Here is a 26,912-nt window from a genome sequence, read left to right as displayed (position 1 = left end):
CTGAGAGTCTTAAAAAAAAAATCAACAATATTTGTCACAAAGGCTTCTGGGAAGACAAATGTTACTCAACTGACCTTCATTTCTTTTTCAACTTGCTTGCTGGTGGGTGTTTGTAGTGTTCTATTATTATTATTATTATTATACCTTGCCTTTCTACCAAAAAAATGGCACTCAAGGTGGAGAATAGATTAAAATGTCAAAAACACATTAAAATACAATAAAAATGTAACAGTAACACCTGCATGAACCCACATTTGGCAGTTACATTTGGTAAATATAGGCCACAAATACCCCGCTCTGCCCAGAGCTGAAGGTATCCTGGAGCTCTCTGCATAGCGAGTCAGGCGTGCTGCAAGGTGGTTTGGCCCTAAAACAATCCAGCAGGAAAAGTCGGGTTTCACTTTTCAGTTTAAACCTGTGGAGAATCATTTCAGGCCTGCTTTGACTGTCTCAGTGAGGAAAGTGAATTCATGGGTGCCTGCTATAGAAGCAACATCTGTCGTCCACAACAGTCCAAGCTCAGCTGTCCCACGTAGTCCTTAGTGTGCACTCAGCATTCCCACGTAGCGTTTGTTGCAGATTGCCCCATCACCAAAATTTCCATGGCCAAATTCAGCTCCTGCTTCTACAGATGTGGGGGCAGGATGATGTGGCTTCATGCCACGTGTCTTGATATAGGAGATCTGTTGTTTCCCAGTGGCATGCCATCATGGGCTGCAAGGCTGGTCAGAATCCTCTCCTCCACTAGCGAGGCGGTAGAGAAGGGCAGGGGGAGCTTGGCGTGCAGTCAGTTGGCCTCTCCACTGGCTTCAGTGGGAGGGTTTTTAACTTGCACCTTCTTTTCCAGTCAAAATGTCACATCGTTGCTGGGGGTGGGACGGACCCTTACATGACCATAGAGTTCTGACTGACTTCATTTTCTCCTCCATTCCTCCAACTTCGCTCAGTTCCACCACCGCCCTGCTTTTCTGGTTACAGAGTCCTGCCAATATATGGGTTATTTTGGCCACAGAGTCCCACCAGTGAAAGAATGTTGCTACACTCATGTACATTTTTTCTACCAACATAGTGTTGTGTTCTACCTGTGCATGGGGATTTGAGAGCAATTCTATCCCACCGAGAGGGCATAAGTCAGGAATAACTTATACACTGCTAAACATGTAGGACTAGGAACTTACCTCTTGATAAACTTGGGAATGCAGATTAAGGGGTTAAACATGAAAAATGTGAGTTTGGGGTGAGATTTGAAGGAATAGAGAGAGGGATACACATGAAGAGAGAAAGTTCCATTCATTGGGAACAGTAAAGGAGAATGAGGGTGCACCCAATTAGGGTGCAAGAGACTTTCATGTACTGGATGGTATAGTTAGAGGAGCAAAGGCCTAACAAGAAACAAGGTCAGAAAGAAAATAGATTGAGTTCTTGATATGAAAAATACAGATTGGGAATTATGGCCATAATATGACTACTTGACCCATTACATATGACATTCACAAAAGTTCTCTGCATCTCTCCCACGCCCTACGCCCATCTTGTGTTCATGCTGATTTCTTATACAGATCAACATTATGACTTTATGGAGATACTTACTAACCATTGCGTACCTGGTATGGATTTGCTACAACTTTACTGCCTTACTTTTAGGTGATAGCTCATTCCAAGGGTAATTTTCCAGTACACAAATTTTAAAATGAGAATGTAATAGCTTCGGTGGTAATACACTAATTGTTTCTTATGTCTGTTCCAAAATGAAACAGGCATGGTGATTGCTCTTCTTTCATTTATATATATGTATGTATGTATGTATATATATATGTGTGTGTGTGTGTGCACGCACGCGCACACACACATGCATGTGTGTGTGTGTGTGTGTGTGAGAGAGAGAGAGAGAGTTTCTACAGAGCAAAACCCAGGAGAACAGCAAGCCTAATGCAATTATTGCAATCCATACAAAAACTTGAATAAATAACCACTTTTAAATGTCCAGTTTCTATGTTGATTAATATTTAACGGTGCAATCCTGAGTGAGGTTTAGGAGGAGCAAAGCAGTGACTCTACCACCTCATCCCAAGCCTTGCGAGGCCCAGCTCGCACTTGTCAGGGAAGAAAGGGTGTGTGAGGGGTGGGGAGGGAATGCCAAGCTTTTCAGCCCAACAGATCTTTTTATACTAAATTCCCCCTCCACTGAAAGCAGTTGGGGGGGGGGTAGCTATGCACCTCCAGGCTGGCATAGCTGATGGGGTTGGATTGGGCCCCTCTTGGGGGCGAGGGGGAACTAAGTGGCTTTTGATCCAGCAGATCCAAAGCCAGTTCTGTCCTGATCACAGAATGCCCTGTTTTGGATCCTTCCGCATGCTACTGCTGGCAGGAACACTGCTGTTGGTAGCTCCCTGTGGATGCAGTGGCAATGAAACACCACACACACCACCACCACCAACCTACCTGCAATGCTCCTCTCAGCCTGTGGAGGCTTGTAGATGCAGAAGGGTTCCTCCATCTAATCCTAGCCCCCTCCAGCAAGCTGGATTTGGGGGTTAGGATTGTTTTGCCCATCAGTGCCAATCAGATAGAGTAAGAATACCATGCCATAATGCCCACCTTCCTTCTGATTGGCTGAAGGGATAATTAGTTCTGTCTTTGAGAAATGGAAGGTGGGGAGAAATAGCCGTTTCATGAACTGCTTTCATAAGACTGTATTATTTACAAAGAATCTCAAGGGAAGGCTTTATAGTTTCTGTGCTCATCTATTTTTTCTAAACTTCCTGCCTCCTGCTTTAAATGAATGCAGCTTATTTACTTGAAAGAACTAGTGGATAAGAGACTAAAGTAATCTGAAATTCTTCTAAAATAATGTGACATTTAAGTAATGTCTTTATTTGGTTTTAATAGATGTATCCCCCTTTTTGTTTGATGTGTTTTTTATTCCTAGCAAGAATACAAGGACATCTGACACACTTAATAAGCAACAGCAGACACTGAGAATGCATATAGATATTCCCAGAGCTCAGCTTCTGATTGAAGAGAGGGACACAATGGAGACCATTGGTAAGCCATCAATAGGCTCTTGAGGTTGGTTTATGCAACAACTGGATCGTATGAGCTTTGTGTTGTTTCTTTTAAAGCATAATTTGTTGCAATTGGGAGCAGGGGGAGGGGAAGCAACTGAAGACTGTTCTGTCTTCTGCTGTTGAGTGTTTGTAAGTAGTAAAGAAGTGTAGTAAACTTTTATGCATGTTTACTCAGAAGTAAGTCCCAGTTACTTACCCCCAAGTAAGTGTGCATACGATTGCAGCCTAAAGAGGGATAGAACAGAAAATATTCTAAGGGAAAAACTCAGCATTCATCCAACATATATGAAGAATAGGAAATCTCTTGGATTTCCTTTTCATGGGGTGGAAAAGTTATTAAGAGGAAAATTGCAAAGAACATGGTCGAGGTGGTTCAGACATATACCTAGCTTGGAAAAGGGAACTCCACTATTAAAAGGCTGAGGCAGCTTATAGCCCAGCCTTCCTCAACCTGGTATCCTCCAGATGTTTCAGACTGTAACGCCTAGCATTCCTGACCCTTGGCCATGCTAGCTCAGGCTGATGGGAGTTGAAGTCCAAAACATTTGGAGGGAACCAAGTTGGGGAAGGCAGTTATAGCCTAAGTCACTGCTCACTGGTGGAAATCTTGGGATACAACCAATTTAGGTCCAATTCATGCATTACCCAGATTGAATGGCTCCTTCTTCCCACAGCTGTATATGAAATACATACATACATACATACATACATACATAAATACATACAATCTCAGACTGCACTGGTAACATGAAATAGTGAAATCACATTATGGATGGATGACCATGTTGGAATTTCCTATGGCAGCAGTTTTCCCTCTCTGGGGATCAGCAACACTGACAGGGAAGTGTCACTGAATGAGTCCTAGTCTAGGACCACCATCACGTTATTGCCTTCTGTCATTAATACCTCATTGACATATTGATCCTGCTGTCAGAACATCCTGACACATTTCTCTCCCTGGATCAGAATTTCATACATGCGGAGAACTGGCAGCTCCCCTAATTAAACCAGATTCTCAGAAGAGGTGAGCCAGTGCCTCCAGTGGGAGGAGAGAACTCCTAATGATCCACCCCTTAGGAAGGCACACCGAAGGCAGGGTTCACCTTAAAAATCGCTACCATACACATTTTGTTTCTATTTTTCGTAAATTTGCTTCTGTTCTGCCAAACTTTATCCCTGAGGGTTTTGTGGATGGGATGTGTGTGTGTTTTACTCTTGACTTTTCCATCCCTGGGTACCAAGAGTTTGTATTGCAGATGCTGCTACCCTTTCAACTGCTGCAATCAGATAAGTGCCTCTGTAACAGGCTGTCTAACACAATAACTGGGTTTGCACAATCACTACAGGTGGGTTGCGGTGTGTGTTGGCACATGCCAGTTGACATCTGAATATTCAAGCCACGATCACGGCTTGTTGTGTTGTCCGAACCCGGCGAGAGTGGATTGATGGCATGGTTAACAAACCACCCAGAACTCATGGACTGCTTTAAGGTTGTGGGTGGTTGTTAACCATGACAACAACTGACTTTCACCAAGTTTGGATGACATGACAAGCTGCAGTCATGGCCTGAATATTCAAAATGGCAGCACACACACACCGTGGGCCACCGTAGCTTATATAACTGCGATTATGAGAACCAGCCCAAAGCAGAGAGCAGCTAGCCAGGCCTTGGGCAGGTTTCCATGTGACTCACTGCCCAGAGGTTTTTTTCCCAATCTGAATAGGGGCTCCTCTTATTGCCCGGGTGGAGCACTTTGTTCATCACTGGGCCTTTGGGGGCAGAAATATAGCTCTGGTATTATTATGCAGGGTTTCCAGTCTGACTAGATGTATATTTAAAAACCATACAGTATTTCACCGCTGGAGTTCCCCATAGTTTTCTGCTATTAAGAATATCTGGAAATGATCACAGCAATGAAGATGAAGGTTTGACATGTACAACCCGATTGTGCCATGCATAGAAATGGATTGTTTGTACAACCTCTGTATCAGAGGGTGGATCACCATTAACTCCTGTAGGGTTGGAAGAGACCATTGTCATCTTTTATTTTCTGCCTCCCACTTAGCTGCTTATTTTTTCCCCCTGCTCATAACACTCGGTATCTAATTATAGCTTAAAAGGAAAAAAACACACACACTATCAACTCTAGTCAGAAGGAAAGAGCATTTGCCCCATAAACTGGTGAATTTGTTGATTTGTTGTCTCGTAATAGTAAAGAGATACTATACTCCACAGTGGGTGAGTGAGTTGATACTGATACTGTTAAAATAGGAAATGCAGGTAGGTTCCACTGAATAACAGGAACAATATTATAATTATCCCTGGAGTGGAAGGTAAGTGAAGACTTGCACTTGCTTTTCTATCAAGAAATATTTCCACCAGTACAGGAAAGGCAGGCAGGGGAGGGTTGGACACTGCTGCTGGGAGATGCTCCGAGTGCCTTCTAGCAGCGGCACCCACTTGGCAGCTCTCCTCAGTGGCCCTTCCCATGGAAAATACCAATGGGGTGGGAAAGGGTTGGGTGCTGCTGCATCTTCCAGCAGCACTCAATCCAGCATGCTTCCTGCCAGCCCACCCCCCCCCCCCCCCAGGGAAAGGCTGGTGGGCAGAAAGTGTTGGGTACCACTGCTAGGAGGTAGTGCAAGCACCTTCCAGCAGTGGTGCCTTACCGGACGCTCTCCTTGCTGCCCCGTCCGTCAGGAAAGGCCGTGGGTGCGGGTGTTGAGCACCACTGCTGGAAGGTGCTCAGCCGCTCTGATCACTGGCCCTTTTGGAGGCGGGGAAGAGCTAGCTTTAATTTCCATAATCATAGCAGTAACCTTGATGGCTTTTTAACCTTTAAGCTCTGGATAAAAGCAAAGACAAAATTAATTAGGTTATTGAATCATATGCTGCTTTCTAATTCACATAATGAAGAATAATGAAGCAATGTTCCTTAATTCTTCTTAAAAGATCAGTCAAAATGAGACACCGTATCAGAATTTTACCTCTATCATTTCCTTTCCCACAGATGATAGATCTACAGTCTTGTTAACTGATGCTGATTTTGGAGAGACATCAAAACAGAAATCACTGACTGTTACTCACACAGTACATTACCAGTCTGTCTCACAAGCCACTGGGCCCCTGGTGGATGTGTCTGATGCCCGGCCAGGAACAAGTAAGTATGAAAGACAATTTGTTGAACGGTTTAAATCAAAATGAATATCATGCCACAATGTTCATATTATGATAAAATCCCAGAGGAAATTTCAGAGTAAACATACCTCTAGTCTCGAATCCATGTGAAAAATATTAATCACTTCTGATGACTGGCCAGCCACTCACTCCTGCAGGAAAAAACAACAACAACTGGCATTGTTTTTGAGCTGCAAGTTTGCATGAGATTCCAGCTTCTCCTCTGTGAACTGGGCCCCATCTACATGGCACCGCTTTCACACCCCACCCCGTCACTGCGCAGCAATGTGGCTTCGAATCAACATGCGCTGCGATACACTCGCAATGTACTGCACGCTTCCCTGACAGACTTGCCGTGCCCTCTTTTTTTTTGCCATTATACTGAAATGCGCAGGTGTGCAGTCCCGTGAGTGTGGGGGTGCAACACTTCAGTGTCGTTTTGTATTAGAGGGGCTCTGCTGTGTCTTTCCATCCCTTTTTAGGTAAAAAGTGGGTGTTTTGTGATCCTTCATTTCTGCGCCATCAGTTTGTCAGTTCTCCAGCCTGAGATTCTTGCGATGGTTCGCACTCATAAGCATGAGCGCTGTGTGCCTAGCCATTGCTCCAAAATGGTGGCCGGAGTGATGTTGTTCCTCCCCCAAGACACCCCCCCCCCGCCAACACTTGGGTACTGAGTCCAAAATCAACCGTTGCAAAGACATGAAGCTGAAAAAATGTACAAACGTGATTAAATAGATGAAAACGCCCCTCTGTGCCTCTAACTGCACAGCTGCGAAGGGATGGGGGGGAGTAAAGGGTCGTCATAGAGTGACGCCAGCACTACGCACGCCTACAACATGCCCGCTGCAAAATGCAAAGTTGGTTTGGGGAAGGGACAGACAGCTCATAAGCGTGGAGAAACCCGTAGCAAATGAAAAACATCGCAGCAAAACAACTCCTTGGAACTCTGCATTTTCCAAGTGAAAACCGAGGATGGCTGCAAAGTGGCAACTATGTAATCTATCATGAGGGACCTCAAGTCACACCTGCCCCAGAGTAAAAGTTGGGTATAGATGGGCCCCTGGTAAAGTCACAACATGTAATTTTCATTTTTACAGAAGTAAAGGGTCAACCTAGTATGTGCTTCTCTGTCTCATATGCATTCTTTGAGTATGTGCTTCTCTGTCTCATATGCATTCGTTCAGCATTCTTTTGGATTTTGCAAACAGACAAAAAAGGTCCTGTGGGGAATGTTCATATATTCAGCGCACAGTTGTAACACCTATTACATGTTTTGGGGGGATGTTCCATGTTTTGCTGTTCTTTGATGCTTTTATATGCCCCATTTCTTATGTTATTTCTGTTCCCTTAATTATTTATCTACTGTAATTTGACCCCCTCCCTTTCTCGGACTGCCTAGTATTTCAGAACTCCCTCTCCAGGAAGTAAAGTTCTGTAGCACTCAGACCTCTTCTTATCTTGTCCTGATCCTCTTCCTGCCCACTTCCCTTTACTTTCTCCCAAATCATTCCTCATGCTAATCTAGTGAATCCCTTAACTTTGATCATCTAGCAATATCTGCTGCAGTTATCAGACCTGTTTGATGACTTCCCCCCACCTCAGCAAATTTTTTATTATGATGCTGAGAACTTTGTGGGCTTCATGCCATGAGTAGAGCAATGCCTTCAACATCACTGTTCTGGGAAATGCAAGCCTCTCTTCTCCACAACACATGCCAATGGGTGATCATTTTGAAACATTTCTCTAGTGTTCAGTTTTATAAAATGCATTTTAATACAAAGGTCGCAAACTCCCAATGTACCATTCAGTCATGGAATGAACAGCCGACTCTTTAAAACAAATAAAAACCCTGATGCTTGTCTTTTCACCCCATTTCTTTGGAGGTGATGTGCTTTCTCTTTCCGTGGTTAGGCCACACCCTTTCCCTGGATGCGTAAAAATATTGCAGCAAGCTATTGCTCTGCAGCAAGATCATTTCTCCTTGTCCTGCTAACGCATGTACCCCCCAGATAATGTGGAGATGGGATGCGCTGTACTGGTGCTCGATCAGAGCTAGCACTACTTTACTGTGTTGAATAAAAATTGCTTTGGGAGGTTCCATTGGAAAGGCTCTTATATTCCAAGTAAAATACAATAGTTGGGTATTGTGTTCCTGTTGATTCCCTTCCCAACCAATACAAGTTGATCTGCCATCATCTGTACTGGTTTTTATAGGTTTTCTTATAGGTTTTATAGGTTGTGGTGGGGGAGATTGCAATGTAATTCACTATTAAGTTGTGTAAGACTGTTATGCTGTAATATTGTTTACCGGATAAGGAGGTCACTAGCTAAGCTGACAGCAGGGGCTCCATCACACGAGGCTTTCGTGCACTTGTGGTGGATCACCCATGGAAGTTTGCGAGTCCTTTTCATGACATTGTCATCCCCTCCCAAGGTTTTTTAGGTTTATCTACAATGATTTGACTCATTGATAATGTAGTAATAAATTCCACCTCCATTAAAGAGGACGTGTAATTCTGGGAATGCGCAACATTGCCAGAATGTTGCAGCGCCATCTAGTGGCTGTATACCTGAACATAGGGAACTTCCACACAAGGGAAATGGCCAAAAAACAAAACAAAAGGGGGAGTCACGTGTATTGTGCTGATCATGATGCCGGAAAGACTCCAGAAGAAGAAAGCCTGGTAGGGGTGCCGGATTTCTGCCTCATGTGATGACACCCCAGGTCTAACGTAAATTATGTTGTAATAGCATAAGCAACCTCTAGTGCAACACCAATAGCATTAGCTGGTGCGATGGGTTTTCTGGGGAAACCCATCATGCCAACTAAAGCTATTGCTCTTGCATTAGAAGTAGGTTACACTAGTGTGATGTATTTTATGTTAGCACTAGAGTTGACTTGGATACTGCCCAATTTTATGAGTTTTTTAAATTTTCAGAGTACAATAAGTTTTCCAATGTTTGGAATATTTCCAAACTGTTTGGCTCTGAATATATATATATATCCCATTGTTCAAACAATATATTCAGTAATATAGCATTCTAAGGATTTTCATTTTGACTAAAACCCAGTATAGTTTGTTAATGTTTGGCATATTTCCCAACACTTTGGCACTGATTGTATGAAGTTTACAAAACACATCGTACAATCAATATATAAAACTGCAGCATCCCCTTAAATTGGAGACTAGTTTTGTTGTGCTCAGCTATTCATCTAATTATTGTCTTCACTCAACAGAAAAGATGGGACACCATGCTTATTGCTGAATGTCTTTTTATTTTTATGCTGGGTATTGCCTTAATCTCAAAGAGCGAACAAAATATGGACACTTTGCATTTTTAAATGGCTTTGTAAGTAAAAAAGCTGTCAGTCTGTCTATGTGAATGGATGAATCATGAATAAGCCTTATATTTATGATGATTTATTGTTAGTTGACTCCTTTTTTAAATTCCCCATCTCAAAATAATATAAAGGAACAACCTTGCTATTTTTATCAAAAGCAGATAACTTTTTAATAAATTTGAATGTATATTTTAATTGTTACTCCCCAGTAACAGTAACACCCCTTTAGATGGTTCAGAAGAGAAATATTTTCATGCTGCTTTAATGTTGATTTTATTTTCACCAAATCCACACCCACCCACTCTTTAAAAAAATGAGGAAATGGGAATTACAGCCATTGAGACTGCAGCACAATGCCTTAATTATTGATTTCAGGATAATGGCTTTTTTTTTTAAGTATGCAAAGAATGCTTTATTTGCATAACACAAAAATGAGCACTAGCTTGGCAACCAAGTCATAAAAAGGAAACTGAATAAATAAAGTTGCAAAAATACTTTGAAATGCATATTTTATTTATTTACAACATTTCTATACTTCTCCCCATCCAAACAGATTCCGGAGTGGTAAACACAAGAAGTACAATAGTAAAAAAGATAAAAGAGTAAACACCATATTAAAATTGTTAAAAACAAATGCCAATAAAAACCATGGCTGGTCGTTTAAGGAATGCTTCCTGGAACAGAACTGTTTTCAGGAGGTGCCAGAAGCAACAGTGTTAGTGCCTGCCTGACCTCCAGGGGCAGGGAGTTCCAAAGGAAGGGGGCCACCACACTGAAGGCCCTTCTACTGGTGGACTCCAATCGGGCCACAGGTCCATGTGGAACCACCAGGAGCATGCCCTCTGATGACCTCAGTGACAAGGCAGGTTGGTAAGGGAGAAGGAGCTCTTTCAGATGTCCTGGTCCCACGTTGTTTAGGGCTTTGTACACTAGTACCAAAACCTTAAACCTGGCCCAGTAGTGAATAGGCAACCAGTGCAGTTTCCTCAGCAAAGAAGTCGCATGCTGAAAGGGGGCAGCTCCTGACAACAGCCGAGCTGCTATGTCCTGAACTAGCTCCAGCTTCTGGAGCAGTCTTAAGGGCACCCCACCTAGAGCGCATTGCAGTAATCCAGTCTTAAGGTTACTAGTGCCTGTACCACTGTGGCCAAGCTATCCCTGTCCAGGAGAGGCTGTTGTTGGTGAACTTTATGTTATACATATAAGATAGGTGCATATAACCTAGGTGCTAGTAGAGAATGGTGTGAAGTTGTATTTGGTGACAGATCAGCCTCACTGGTATTTCATTTTCGTACTGAGACTCAATGTCTTAGCAGTAATTCCAATTTCATTTTTTTTCAGCCATATTCTTCCTTCTTTTATTGACTAATCCAAGTGCTCAAATATTTCTGTGTTTTAATTGCAGATCCCACAACAAGAAGGAATGCAAAGACTGGACCAACGGCTCGGAACAGATATGCTAGCCAATGGACTCTCAACAGACCCCATCCCACTATATCTGCTCACACTTTAACAACAGACTGGAGGCTACCAACCCCCAGGGCTGCAGGGTCTGTGGATAAAGAAAGTGACAGCTACAGTGTCAGTCCATCACAAGATACAGGTAACATCTTTTTCCTCCTAGACTTCAGGTTCAAGACCAGATTATCAATAGAAGAGATACTTTGCTTAATTTGATTTAGGATATTTGATCTTAACTTCTTTTTCTTAAAGAGAGGCATGCTCCTAAGGGGTTCATCACATGGAGCTTTTATCCTGCTATTGAGATGGCTCTCTCACAGAAGTTTGTGGGCTCTTCAGATGACACCATGACCCTCCAGGGTGTCTCCCACAACTTCCCCCAGCCTATCCCATGTTTTCCCCAAATGCAATAAATGTGGTACTTTTTTCCAGCCCACGGAACAGGAGTGCCATGACCTCCCTGTGAAATTCTCCAGTAGTGGGAGAAACCGCTCTCTCTGCCTGCTGAGGGTGTTTGTTTTCGGTTGCTGGGCGTGTGCATGATCAGGATGATGAAGGCATTGAAGATGGCTGTGGGGCATACAGGAGCAGATTTGACAGGTGTGAGGGCAAGAATTGCCCTCTAATTGCAACTTCTGCTTCCGCTCAAGTCTTGCTGAGGAAGGACTTTCCTCGATTCCCAGGTGCCTGCCATGTAAATGCTTGAGCACATTTCTCAGTTAGAGGGAGAAGAGGGTAAAATGCCTCCCTGCAACAAAGGGAGTCACATCTGATCCCCCATCTCACCAAGCTCAGAAGCAACGTCCTCTGTTGATTCAGAGCACCCCATTAAGTTCAGTGGGGCTTACTCTCACGTAAGTATGCCGAGGGTTGCAGACTTACAGGGTGATCTTATGTCTACTCAGAAGTAAGTCATAGGTTTCCTGGGGGCTACAAGAAAAGAGTACAACAGAAGTTAAGCTACAAAAACAAGACCCCCCCCCCCCAGATCCTTTGCACACAGTCCGGGGAGGGAGGAAGGCACTCCCTCAGGTCAAACCATGTGGCTTCCATGTAAAGGAGCCCTTCCTAATCCTGCAAAGAAACCAAAAGCAGGAGGCTCCGGAAAGGATGTGGGTTTTTATGGGTTTTTTGCTTAATGTAGAAACACCCTAAGTGTCAAACTAGACATGGCCATAAATATGCCTGTGCATTTAACGTGCAGGTTTTTAAGAATTCAAACAGCATCAGCTGGGGGTGGGAGCTGATAATTACGAGGACTGCAGCAGGTGTGGATGAGGAATTTAACCCTTTCCTCCCCAGCTGCAGTCCTGAAGAAAATTCATCTTCTGAAGGTGCTGTTTGCACTGGAAGGAAATCCCCCATTGTCACCAGTGGGCATTGACAACTTCAGTGGGAGTTGTATCAGAGCAGGAAAGGGTTAAGTTCCCACCCCCATGCCTCCTGTGATCCCAATAATTATAATTCCCCCACTCCCATAGCCCTGTGGCTGCTATTTGCATTTTTAAATACATGCACATTAAATGCAGAGTCACATTTATCATCACATCTAGTTTTGTCCTACTGTAGTCATATAGTCACCAGCCACTTAAGACAATAAGAACAGTGTGCACGAGGGAGTGGAATGTTATTTGTTATGTCACTCTCTCTGCTAATATATTCTTCTGGTATGTGAAACTTCCTGAGTTTGAAGGGGAAAATATGTGAACTTGCTGCATAAAACTGCAGCGACTAGGATGAGCCAGTTTTAAGCATCTGGGAAAATGGATGCATCCACCGTGGAATGATTTTAAAGTTTGAGGTATAATAAGATAAGTTGCTTCTGATCAATCTTTCTACAGGGATTTGACAGAAAAGTGGTTAAAGTATGGAAGAGAATGCTGTGTACTAAGATCTAATGCATGTCCCACTGGAGTGAATGGACATTCTTTTGCTAAAGGCCAGATGAAATCACATGGACATTAGGCAATGTCTTATGAGCAAACTTTTCATGCAACAGAACTTCCTCTTCCTCTCCTCCTGCCTGCATCCCCTCAAAACTGCCCCAGATTGTCCTCCACCCCATAGAGCAGATTTGCAGGGGGGTGCAGGGGGGAAAGGGAATCCATTCCGTCAGTTCCACTGGCAGATGGGCACAGTTGGATACAACCCATTGTGCTCCACTGTTCTCAATGGTCCTCTCAACCCTTCCCCATCACCATTGATAAGCATCACACACATGAAATACAATCCAACCTCTCTAGCCCTGTCCTTGGCTGCACCTACTGTCAGGGTTGTATCTGAGCCCATAGAGCAGCCCTGATTCTGAGGAGGAGATACAATTCATGGGGGAGGAACTCTCTCAGACTTCAGAGGCGCAGCTGGAGGGGGAGCCCCCCCTTCTCACATCCCTGGGAGCGACAGTGAACCAGGCATGAAAAGGGAGGGACAACCTGAACTTTTAGACGTGAGGCGCAGATGCAGGCACAAGCGAGAGATCGCAGGGCCGAGCTTCGGCGCTCAGCCCAATTGGCTCGATGTCACGTTTTGTCACGAGTTGCCACGTTTTTCCCGAAAAGGAGATCAACTGACATCCTAACCCTTAGAAACCCCTTGATGGCTGCTGCTTTGTAGTTTTTCTGAGTCTCAAACAATTAGCATCTGTATGCCTATTTAGGATAAATGGAATTAAAGTCTTGGAAAGCAGCCCTTTTGTCTGAGTGTTGATTTTGGCTATTGGAGAATTCAGTAGGCAACAGGGGCAATCCTGACACCTACATGGCACCGATTTCATTGTTTGCTCGGTAGGAGCTGTGCAGTATTAGCGCTGCGAATTAACAACTGGGGCAGTAGATGGGAGGGTTCAAGCAAGCTTCCCAAGCTGGGGAGAGCAGAGAGCACGGAGCTGGGGAGGAGGGTGCGTGACTAGCATGTTGGACTTGCTTGCGAGTAGACGTTCATAACAAACCCTGCACATTTCTGAGGCAGGCAAGCTGGCAGCCGCTGCCTCCAGAGACTGAGCCGGCACTGAGAGCATGAAGTGCTTCTGAGTACATGTTTATGAAAATCCTCCTCCCTGGAACCCACCCTTTCTCAATGGCGCAGCTTTGAATCCACAGGCATCCAGCGTTTCTCAGCTGTGTTCCTTTGTAGCTGCATGTTTCCACTTTCAAGCTCCATACTTAAAGTGAGAGAGGAAGCACCGTGGAACTGAAGGCAATGAGTTACTTCCCAGTAGACATGTTTGTCCCTCTGCTCACCCCCCGCCCCGCCCCAGGCTACTTTCCCTTCCACCAGTCAGCCCGGCTTCCACCAGCCCGCCTCTTCATGCCTCTGTAACTGTGGAGCTGTGAAGGAGGAACAGGGAGGGGCATCACTAACAACACTGCGATTTCACTGCGATTTCAATCCAAGGAAGGGACAGACAGCTCAGCCCCCCACAGTGAACCTGAGAAGTGAGAAGTTCACAGCAAATGGACTCTGAGAAAACCCAGATTTCTCCGTGAAAATCGCAATTGGGCTGCGAAGTGTGGTCTGTGTCATCTGTCGCAAAGATCTTCCCTTCGAAGCGGCACTGGGGCAAATGGTTCATGTAGATGGGGCTCCTATAGTCTTCTGCAGTATGGCTTTTTTTCTATTTCTCATGCTTGCCAGGGTACGAGTATACCTAAATCCCACCCACCCCCCGATCAAGTTCTCATGAGGTATGTAAAACATCTTCCTGTCCTGAATTGCAGAAATATTAAAGAAATCAATGAGAGATGGCAAGATAGGCATATGTTTTCATATTATGCACCTCTGCACTGGATAACAAAACCATGACACTACTTGTGATTAGGCTGGGGTTTTACTTGTAAAATATATTATGTGATGATGAATGTGGCCCTGTGTCTATAGTTTCTCAGTGATTAAAAACGTTTGTTTTATTTGGAAGAAACCATTGTGATTCTGTGCCCAGAATTCTAGTGAAGCATTGTGTTTGGCGGGTTGGCTCCTGTTATTTTTAGACTAAAGTCTTTTGTTATTCATACATACTTTGTAACCTCTGTGAAAAAATAGGCCCTTCTGAGTGGATTTCATCTAGAACTAAAACAATTCATAGAAGTTACTAAATATGAATGAAGAAATGAGCTAGTCTGGTCTATAGGAACGTAGACTTACCTTTCTGGGCCACCTGAGAACAGCAGAACTGAGATGGTAAGCAATAATGAGCCCTCTCACTTGAAGTGACAGTACCAAATGTCAATCAAAAGAGCCATCTAAAGCCAATTTGGAAGCTCTGTCCAGACTTCAATAGCTGGAAGGGATGGAAGGCCCACTCCAGTAGGTACACAGATATGCCTTCAAAACATTTCACCAGGAAGCCTTATTATTTGTTTGGGTACAGTCAAGCCAGGCAATTTCACCTGGGAGCAAACTGGGAGACATATTAAGACATTTCATCATTACTGAACTATCATGATAATAGCTAGCTTCAGTACAAGGCATTTTAAATGATTTTTATATGATTGCGTCAATACCTAAAATAACACTGATTCTACTGGGAAAATTAAATTCTAAGGAGTCCCTCACCCCAATAATGCTGTTAAAAGGAAAAGCCAGACAATTGAATTTTGCTCTTGTTATTGTACTATGGAAATCTCTTAACTGTGCAGTCCTAGGCATGTCTACACAGATGTAAGTCCCATTGTGTAACATGGGGCTTGCTTCGAATGCAGTGGGTATAGGATTGCAGCCTAAATTAGTTCACATCATGCTCAACATTCCCTTCATGTGTATCAGGGGTGAACAACCCTGTCAGCTCTGAGGGCCACATCAGGTGTCTGCTGGAATGTTGGGGGCTACACATCTGGGCACACGCACACACGTGCACACAATCACATGCAACTCGCTCTCACACCCACACCCACCATTCAGTCCATCCCAAGTTCTGTCCAAGAACATTTTAGAGTCCTGGCAACTGCTTTGATCAGTTGAAAGCAACACTTCTGCCAGAAACTCAATTCTCAAACCACCCAGCCATCCAAGCTCCTAGCCCTTGTCCCTCCTCTGCTCCGTTCTTTTGCTGAAGGCATCAGAGGCAGTCCTCCCATATTTACCTCCTTGGAGCCAGAAACTCAATTCTTAATCCACCCAGCCATCCAAGCTCCTAGCCCTTGTCCCTCCTCTGCTCCGTTCTTTTGCTGAAGGCATCAGAGACAGTCCTCCCATATTTACCTCCTTGGAGCCTAAGGTGGTCAGCTGAGGAGAGGCAAAGCGGGTGGCTATAAGAGAGAGAGCCTTGTCAGTGGTGGGACCCCGTCCATGGAATGCTCTCCCCAGAGAGAGTTGCCTGGCACCTACATTATGGTCTTTTTGATGCCAGATGAAAATCTTTTTATTTTCCCATACATTGTAGAATTTTTTTAGTTCTTTTAGATCTTGGCATTGTTGCTAGGTTTTATTCTGGTTGTACTTTTATATTGCAGTTTTAAGCTTTCATATTTTATATGGTTTTATGTTGTACTTTGTGGTTTTAATTCTTGTGAACTGCCTAGAGAGCTTCGGCTATTGGGCGGTATAGAAATGAAATGAATGAATGAATGAATGAATGAATGAATGAATTGTTGCACTATGTTATCCTTGCTGCTGGCTTTTGGTTTTATTATGTGCTGTTGCTGGTTTTATCTTGCTTTTTAAAACTTTGACCTCTTTTATTATCTTTATTTTATGTTTTTAATTTGATCACCACCACAGAACTTCAGTTATTGGGTGGTTTAAACATGTAATAAACAAACACAAACTAATTAAATAACTCCTGGCTGTGTTAGACTCCCACTTCACACCTTACAGCAACTAACAAAAAGATGCCAAAATAAAAGCAGGATGTAAATGTGCAGTTTACATTATTTTTGACTCGGTATAAAATACAAGGCAGCCCAAGGAGTTGCCTCAAATGAAATCTGTGTTGCGGCATGAGGCAATAGGGGCAAACAAGTATTTTTCTCTGTGCATTTTCTGTAGACTCATTTACTACTTCTATCTAATATTTATCATTAGTGTTATTATTTTTGCAATTATTTTTGTGCTTCTCTCTCTCCATACCTTCATATTGGTTTTATAGGCAGCATATAAACATCATAAGTAAATAAATATTTACAAACACTCAATTTGCTGTTAAGAGTGAAATCATGAAAGAAAACAAAATGCTGTTTAAGAAATAAAAGGGAAACATTAACACCTATTTTCCTGCAAAATACATGTTTTCCTTCTCAGCACATAAAATCCGATTTGCATGATGCAAAGCAAGAAAACTCTCTGGAAAAGATGGCCTTTTTACTTTGCCCTCTCATAATGATATTATTGCCCAGGCTGAACAGAGTGTTAATAGATGAACTCATCCCTGTAATGTTTGCACTGTTTGCTTATTAAAAAGCCAACAGAGAGCTCCCTGAAGTGCCTGCCTTTTCTTTGGCTGTTTAGATCGAGCAAGGAGCAGCATGGTCTCCACAGAAAGTGCCTCCTCCACATATGAAGAGCTAGCGAGAGCATATGAACATGCCAAGATGGAAGAACAGCTGCGGCACGCCAAGTTTACCATCACGGAATGCTTCATATCAGACACCTCATCGGAGCAGCTTACGGCAGGGACGAATGAATACACAGACAGCCTGACCTCAAGCACCCCATCTGAATCGGGGATTTGCAGGTTTACTGCATCACCTCCCAAACCTCAGGACGGAGGACGCGTGACGAACATGGCTGTTCCAAAGGCACATAGGCCAGGTAGGTGCCGAAGGCTACCCTGTTAATTCCATCAGTTCTGAATTCCACCCTGCAATGCATATGTTGAGGTTCTTCACGTTGCCCTTAAAGATATAAAGGTGCTTAAAATTTCTTCTATGTATGCACAAAGCAAGAGAATGTGTCCACCCCCCCCAATTTTATTGAGTAGGCAGCTGTTCTGATGACAAAGGCACCACAGTCTCGTAGTGCTGTGACTCCATGAAGTATCTTTTTAAAGCAAGCGCACCCAAAATTCATGGGAGCCTTTTTAGAGCTGAGCTGAAGCTACCTGCGTTTTTTGGTGGCGGGGGGGGGGGAGGGACTTTTTTTGGCAGCACTTTTGTTTCCACTTTGGGGTCATTTTTCTACAATACTTCTTCATTTTAAAAGATTCATTTACATTACCTTTACTGAATTCTTCTTCATTACGCATCAGATTGGGCTGCATAGTGTTGTGATGTCATTTAGTACACTGTTGGATCTTAATGGGGGAAGGAACACCAGTGTGTTTGTGTGTGTGTGTGTGTGTGTGTGTGTGTGAACAACAGCACCAAACAGTAACAAAAATGGGAAAACGTAAGCACAATTTAAGTGTTGGTGGAGTTTCCACCAATACTGCTAATTTCTACTAAAAAATAAAATAAAATTGTAGAGTGTAACTCCACCCCTTTTCTACCTCTACCTGATATTGGTCCACTACTACTTTCCTCAGGGTGCTGAACCAGCAGCTTTGATCCCTTGAAGTTCAGGGTTTTTTTCTTTTTAAAAACAGAATTCTACAAAGGTCTCCTTCCCATGGGAAGGACTATGAACAGTGGCTTACCAGCAATGGCCCCATTTCACAAGGAAAAACTTGGCAACTGTGCTGTCTTGATAAAGGAGATGTTGATATTGTTCTTTTTGTCAGTACTATTGTCAAGGACAGGCAGGGGAGAAACATATTTGGGAAGAGACAGTTCTATTCATCTTGATTTGGGGGTGGGGATATGTCCTCTTTGTCCCTGCTCCCCTCATTACACTTTTGGTCCTTATTGCAGGATCTCACCCCTTTTTGAAAATTAAGAACAATGTGACATAGCAGTTTCCTTTCACTGACCTCAGGAGAATACTGGAAAGGTTCACTGATATTGACTGCAAATGGATGCCATACATTTTCTTGTCACTGTTGTTTCTTTCTTTTTGCATCCATCAACATGGAATTATTATAGGTATCTGAAGCATAGAAAAATGAGACTGTGAAAAATAAAGAGAACAGGATGTCTTGAGGGATGGATAAGGAAACAAAATATGAATCTCTTCATGTTCAGTTCATTTCTGGCCAAAGTTATAATTCACTGTATGACAGAACTACATGATTGCTTCTGTTTGTTTCAGTCCAAATCCTAACAGAGCAAAATTGCTACTGCTAGTTTGTCCTATCATTATGCATTTATTTATAAAATGTCAAAAGAGTATATACAGGGCTGTTCAGACAAGTCCTAGTTTCAATTTCCTATGATAGATGGATAGTGTATGACATGCAGATACGGGAAGAGATGGCATCCAGAAAAGGGACTTTCGGCCTTGAGATTATTTTTTAAAATTGAGAAAAATACCTTAAATAATACAACATATTGAACTATTTCATGCTTGGGACAGAGCTAGATGTTACCAAAAACAGCAGCCCTGTGTCCAGTTCCTTTCCCTAGAGGAATAAAACAACTCATGTCACCATATTATGCACTTTCCTCCCTCTGGTCCACTCCATTGGCTGCCATAGGGAGTGATATACAGTGTGATGATGTTATGTCACATTATCCTCACTTCACATGGGGGAGAGAAGGGGAAACCAGACATGAGAGGAGGGACACTAGCACTTTCGACAGCAGGTCCATGTATTTGGTAACATCTAGGTCCACTTTTAAGGGCCACGGTGGCTTAGTGGTTAAGATGCTGAACTGCAGACCGGAAGGTCGGCAGGTAGGGATGGGGGAGAATTTCTCCCCGAAACTTCAGGGGGCCGAGTGCCAATGCATTCGGCCCCCCGAAATCGGCGGTGAAATTCTCCGCCCCCCCGCCCCCCCCCCCGGGATGGGACTTACCTTTCACGAATGTCCCTCCCGGCAGCGGGTCCCGGCAGTGGTTCGTCGGGTCTTCGTCAGGGGCGGGGGCGGCAACCGGTCTTTTGACCGGCTGCTGCTGCCACCATTACAAGGGCAGTAAAAAACAAAACAAAACCCCATGATAGGCTACGTAACGATTAACGTAGCCTATCACGGCTAGATCTCCAAAGTCAGCCATGATAGGCTATGTTAATCGTCACGTAGCCTATCACGGGTGACTTTGAAAAAAAAAAAGCGCGTACGCAAATGGCAGCCCCTATAGGGAGCCGCCATTTGCGTTCCTTATTTGGTCCCTGTAGTCTACGTAAAAATTTACGTAGACTACGGCGAAAATAAGGGCAACGCTATTTGCGTTGCCCTTATTTTCGCCGTAGTCTACGTAAATCTTTACAAAGACTACAGGGACCAAATAAGGAACGCGAATGGCGGCTCCCTATGGGGGCCGCCATTAGCCATACGCGCTTTTTTTTTTTAAGTCACCCGTGATAGGGTACGTGACGATTTATGTAGCCTATCACGGCTGACTTTGCAGATCTAGCCGTGATAGGCTACGTAAATCGTCATGTAGCCTATCACAGGGGCGTTTTTTTTACTTTTCTTGGAATGTCGGCGGCGGCAGCCGGTCGAAAGACCGGCTGCCGCCCCTGCCCCTGACGAAGACCTGCCGAACTGCCGCCGGGACCCGCCGCCGGGAGGGACATTCGGGAAAGGTAAGACCCATCCCGGGGGGGGCGGGGGGGCGGAGAATTTCTCCCCGAAACTACTTCGGGGGGCCGAATACGTTGGCACTCGGCCCCCCGAAGTTTCGGGGAGAAATTCTCCCCCATCCCTAGATAGGCTACATGACGATTTACGTAGTCTATCACGGCTGACTTTGGAAATCTAGCCGTGATAGGCTACGTTAATCGTTACGTAGCCTATCACGGGGGTGATTTTTGTTTTTTTGTTTTTTTCGCGGCCGGGTAGACGGGGCGCTTCTACCCGGCCTGAATTTCGGCCGGGCGAGGCAGGGCGCCTCCCCCCCCTCGCATGAACTTCGGGAGGAGAAGCGAAGCACCTCCCCCCCACCGCAAAGCAAGCTTCAAAGACAGGTAAGGGACTTTCGTCCATCCCTATCGGCAGGACAGCAGTTCGAGACCCGAGTGCCGCGTGACGGAGTGAGCTCCTGTCTTCAGTCCCAGCTCCTGCCAACCTAGCAGTTTGAAAGCAAGAAATTGCAAGTAGATAAATAGGTACCACTTTGGTGGGAAAGGTAACTGTGTTCCGTGCACCTTGGTGTTCAGTCATGCCAGCCACATGACCACGGAAGCATCTTCGGACAGCGCTGGCTCTTCAGCTTAGAAATGGAGATGAGCACCACACCCTAGAGTCGGACACGACTGGTTGGGAACACCTTTACCTTTTAGGTCCACTTTTAGAAGGTAACAGCTGGGAAAACCAGACCACTTTCCAAAGTACCTTTCAGCTCCTTAAAGATGTAAATACTTGGTCATTCATGACAGTATCCAATGGGGCTGCTGTGCTTCTGCCTGTTCTGTTGCACTCCTGGGACCCACCACTTGCAAAAATGGGGTTTTGGCACTTCTAAAAACAATTAATTTTGGGTTACTTTTAGAAGTGCCAAAGCCTTGTTGCACAAGCAGTGGGCTTCACAAGTGCATGGGCACAATAGGATACTACCTACCAATAGCATATTAAAAAATCTGTACAGAAATGAAGAAATACTTTCCAAGCATCTTATATAATAACATCTTCATTCATGTAGAATAATGAATCAAATTTTGATCCAGCCATCTTATATTTGGGTGGCCTACACAGTACCAAAGAAGGAGGAAATGCATCACCCCCCAAAGAGGACCAAAATGATACAAATTTGCATAACATTTGTAATGTATATGCACATATTGAAATTTAGAAATACTTACTATAAGTTAAATAGAAATACAGTACATCTCACCAGAGTGAGGAAGACCAGGTGAGCTGTGTGCCTGCTCAGTCTGCTGTCCAGGTGTTACCTGTTGATGGGCCACTTCAAGGCCCCTCCCTGATTTCCCTCATTATGATTCTTTGACTTTAAACCAGACTTGGACTGGACAGCCCATCAAACAGAGGATACGTTCAAATAGAGGACTATCCTCCAACAGCCATTTAAATAGCACTGTCCTCTCTAAAGTAGTACATATGGCCACCCTATCTCATTGCTATAAAAAGTTTATTCTCCTCATTGGGTATCTAGCTTTCTATTATGAATGATCATCTCTGTCATGCTCACTTTTGGACTGCTTCACTTTCAGGGCAGTATACTTCCAGCTGTGACAAGATTAATAGCAAAGTATTGTGTAACATTTTTCATAACACAGACATTTTGCTCTAACCTTTCTTGGATTACCCACTTCTTCTCTGCTATAACTCATCCAGACAGTTTGCTGCTGGGGAGGTGGTTGCCAGATAATGCAGCTAACCTAGAAATGCATCAAATATTTCTTCACAGTCTCCTGTCTAAAATAGTAATATAGCCAGTGCCCACAGCAAATGATTCCAACTTAATGTTTTCTTCATTAGAGGAATGCTGCCTGCATGTGAGTTTCAATTTCAGTGACTTCCTCTACTTATATTCTTCAACGCGTGCTCCTCCTAGGAGAAAAGAACATACAAGGAACTCTTATGTGAGGAAAAGGAACGCCACATGTACCTCTTAATGAACTGGAACTACTCCGCTAGGGCAAAAGTATTTCTTCTCTACTATGTCTACACAATCTGGTTCTATAATAATTTAAAGCCTGGCACTAAATAATTTCTAATACTATTCCACTAAACATTTAGAATGCAACTATTCTTTGTCCAGAGTGGCATATGTTATCTGGGAATTGTCTTGACACTTTTATACAGTTTTAGACAGTGGCCTCTATTTCTCCCCTGTGTTGAACCTCCTTCTAAGGATGTACCCATACGTTCTAAGAACCTTGTGCCAATACTGTAGTGTGATATCTTGGGATTTGCATGATGTCTGCAGTATATTCCTGTTGGTAGTTGATATCGGCCTAACAACAGCGAAGGAAAAATTAAGCGCTTTCTTTCTTTTAATCTGGCATTTCTGAACTAATCAAAATGAAAAATATTCTCTTCTACTCAGTGAACAGATAATCTCTCTAACACCAAAGGCAAATAGTTAGATTGGCTTCTTTTGTGTGTCAGGTAAATAATTCAATGGTATTTGATATTTCTAAATATTGTAATTGCTTCTAAATGATGCAGTTACCCACTAGAATCTAGTAGAAAATTTCCAGTCTCTGTTTTCTGTGCTGAAATCTTCACAATCTGGAATGTCAGCAAAATTCCTTATGGGATTTACAGATTTGTAGTCAGCCCTTAGGCCTTGTAGAGACATAGTTTGTATTCATTTCTGCTTCTTTGATAGCTTTTAAGTATATTTTGCACTAGGGGAACTACATTATTGCATGTTAATATTAATTAGAATCAGCGCAGTAAATTCAAGCAACTGTTCAAACATAGACTGTTGATTCACGGTATATTATAACTAATGCTTGGCACACTATTGCTGTGGAGCAGCAAACAAAGAGAAAATAGAGACAAACAGTCCATTACAGTGGATACAGAGTCAGACTTGTAGTTTGACCCAGAGGGATCTGGGTTCCAATCCCCACTCAGCCACAAAACTCATGGGGTGGTATATGTCTTAGCCTAACTATTTCAAAGGAATACTGTAAGAATATAATGGGATTATCCTATGTATCATGAGCTCATTTTAGGAAGGTTGGGCAACAAATGTGATAGATGATTGATAGACAGACAGACAGACAGACAGACAGAAAGATCGATAGATAGATACATAGATAGATAGAGACTCCATTGTTGCAAGTGAAGTGTGTAACCCCTACCCCTTCTTTTATGTCCAATGCAAGTTTGCACCAGTGTCTGAGGGTCAAACTACATGTTACTTTAATTATGTAGCATTTAGCTGAGCACTGTTTTGTTTTTTACTCTAGTGTAAGCATGCATGGCCCCAATTCGGATCAGGACCACAGTGCACCAGGAGGGAAACAGTGGTGACAAAAGATGAAGTTCTCAACCTTATTGATAAATTAAAAGCAAATTAAATCACCAAGCCCAGATGGTATCCATCCTAGAGTTCTCAAAGAATTCGAATATGAAATTGCTGAATTACTTCTATACCAGAGGACTGGATCACCAATTTTCAAAAAGGGATCCAGGAGGATCCAGGAAATCACAGGCCAGTTAGCTTAAGGTCTGTTCGGGTAAATTGGTTGAGGGCATTATTAAAGATAGAATTAGTAAGTGTACAGAAGGTAGGGGTGCACGAAAGCCACTTACCTGGTCTCGCAGCTTGCTTTGCGGTGGGGGAGAGGCGCTTCGCTGCTCCCCCCGAAGTTCAGGCCGGGGGGGGAGGCTTCCTGCCTCGCCCGGCCGAAATTCAGGCCGGGGAGGAGGCGCCTCGCCTCGCCCGGCCGCGAAATAAAAAGTTTTAAAAAAACGCCCCCGTGATAGGCTACGTGACGATTTACGTAGCCTATCACGGCTGACTTTGCAAATCTAGCCGTGATAGGCTACGTTAATCATCACATAGCCTATCACGGGGGTGTGTGGTTTTTTTTACTTTTATTGGAATGGCGGCGGCGGCAGCCGGTCGAAAGACCGGCTGCCGCCTCTGTCCCTGTCGAAGACCTGACGAACCGCCGCCGGGACCCGCCGCCAGGAGGGACATTCGGGAAAGGTAAGTCCCGTCCCGGGGAGGGGGCGGGGGGCGGGGGGGTGCGGAGAATTTCTCCCCAAAACTACTTCGGGGGGCCGAACACGTTGGCACTCGGCCCTCCGAAGTTTCGGGGAGAAATTCTCCCCCATCCCTAATAGAAGGACAAGCCCTGCTGAAAAAGAATCAACATGGCTACCGCAAAAGTAAGTCCTGTCTCACTAACTTTTTAGAGTTCTTTGAGAGTGTCAATAAACATGTAGACAAGGGTGATCCGGTAGACAGTGTTTCCTTGGACTTCCAAAAGGCTTTTGACAAAGTCCCTCACCAAAGTCTCCTGAGCTCAGACTAAAATGAACTCAAATTTCTAAGAATCCGACCTGCAGAATCTGCTGCAGAGCGACCCCCTCAGGCATCACGGAGTCCATGGACTTCTGGATAGGTATGTCAGAGAATTTCGCCACGAATCTCGGGGAGGCCGAATGCCAGCGCATTCAGCCCCCTGAAATTGGTGGTGAAACGGTCTGCCCCCCCCGCCCCTCCCCGGGACGGGACTTACCTTGGGCGAATCCTCCTGGCAGCAGCTGCAGCGGCCAGTCTTCCGACCGGCTGCCGCCGCCATTTCCAGTAAAAAAAAAAAAAAAACGTGATAGATTTTTAAAAAATACCGTGATAGGCTACGTAAATGTTTACGTAGCCTATCACGGCTGAGTGAAAAGGAAAAAAAAACGCGCGTACGCAAATGGCGGCGCCCATGGGTGCCGCCATTTGCGTTCCTTATTTTGGCACGTCTAGTCTACATAAACATTTATGTAGACTACGGCGAAAATAAGGGGAATGCAAATAGCGTAGACGCTACGCTATTTGCGTTCCCCTTATTTTCGCCGTAGTCTACGTAAATGTTTACGTAGACTAGATGTGCCAAAATAAGGAACGCAAATGGCGGCGCCCATGGGCGCCGCCATTTGCGTACGCACAGTTTGGTTTTGTTTTTTTGCACTCAGCCGTGATAGGCTACGTAAACATTTACGTAGCCTATCATGGCTGACTGCAGGGACGCAAACGGCGGCAGCTACAGCCGCCGCCATTTGCGGCCCAGCCGGCCAGGATTCGGGGGTGGAGGGACGGAGCGCCTCCCCCCCGGCCAGAATTTTTTTGGGGGGAGGGGCGGAGCCCCTCCCCCCTGGGCAGAATTTTGGGGGGGAGGGACAGAGCGCCTCCCCCCCGGCCAGAATTTCGGGGGGAGGGATGGAGCGCCTCCCCCCACTGCGAATCAAATTTCGATACAGGTAAGAGACTTTCGTACATCTCTACTTCTGGATGATGTTTTTACTTTCCTGAAATTTATGCATATAAATTCGTAGGAAAATACGTAAGTTTCTGCTGAGAAAACATTGAATGGAATGGGGACAATACGCTAAATATTACGTACTAAGGTAAATTATGTAAATTCTTATGTGATTATTTGCATATTTTTCCGCATGATGAAAATAATAATAATTTGCATCCGTCTGTGGGCAGATAATGGAACAAAAGCCACCTGACAATCCGCGAAACACAAATGGAGTGGATTTTACACCGTCCATACATCCTTAGTCATGGAATAAGAGGACAGGCCCTCTTATGGATCAGCAACTGGTTAAAGAACAGAAAGGAGAGAGCAGGAATACATGGTAAATTCTCCCAATAGAGGGAAGTAAACATTAGGGTTCCACAGGGATCTGTATCAGGACCAATGCTTTTCAACCTGTTCATAAATAATCTGAAGTTAGGAGTGAGCTGTGAAGTGGCCAAGTTTGCCAATGACGCCAAATTATTTAGTGTGGATAAAACAAAAAGGGTTTGTGAAGAGCTCCAAAAGGATCTCTGCAAACTGGGAGAATGGGCATTTAAATGACAAATGCGGTTCAATGTAAGCAAGTGTAAAGTGATGCATGTTGGGGCAAAAAATCCAAATTCAAGTATAGCCTGATGGGATCTGAGCTAGCAGTGACTGACCAGGAAAGAGATCTTGGCGTTGTGGCGTAGAGCTCAATGAAGATGTCAACCCAGTGTGCAGCTGCTGTAAAAAAGGCAAATTGCATGTTAGGCATAATTTGAAAAGAAATTGAGAATAAAACTGCCAATATCATACTGCCCGTATACAAATCTATGGTGCGACCACACTTGGAATACTGTGTACAGTTGTGGTCACCTAAAAAAGGATACTGTAGATAGGGATGTGAGAACCCTCCCCAGCTCAGGTTCTCTGGGTGCCCGCAGAAGCGCACCCCCCCCCCGCTTGCCC

General features: G+C 44.2%; 1 protein-coding gene across 1 annotated transcript in view; it reads left to right on the top strand.

Moving 5' to 3' along the window:
* Positions 1 to 26,912, top strand: part of DSCAM (DS cell adhesion molecule) — a 534,028-nt gene that overhangs the window by 473,535 nt on the left and 33,581 nt on the right. Inside the window, exons 29-32 of the mRNA XM_084843767.1 lie at positions 2,930 to 3,045; positions 6,080 to 6,229; positions 10,995 to 11,192; positions 17,492 to 17,794. Coding sequence (XP_084699893.1) covers positions 2,930 to 3,045; positions 6,080 to 6,229; positions 10,995 to 11,192; positions 17,492 to 17,794 — 767 coding nt within the window. The remainder of the gene's footprint in view (positions 1 to 2,929; positions 3,046 to 6,079; positions 6,230 to 10,994; positions 11,193 to 17,491; positions 17,795 to 26,912) is intronic.

Source organism: Heloderma suspectum, chromosome 3 (genome assembly GCF_057233095.1).
Source record: "Heloderma suspectum isolate Gila_16-S chromosome 3, 16-S_ref, whole genome shotgun sequence".
NCBI classification, from domain to species: Eukaryota; Metazoa; Chordata; class Lepidosauria; order Squamata; family Helodermatidae; genus Heloderma; species Heloderma suspectum.
Note: the sequence above shows the minus strand (reverse complement) of the source record. Positions and strands in the feature narration are given on the sequence as shown.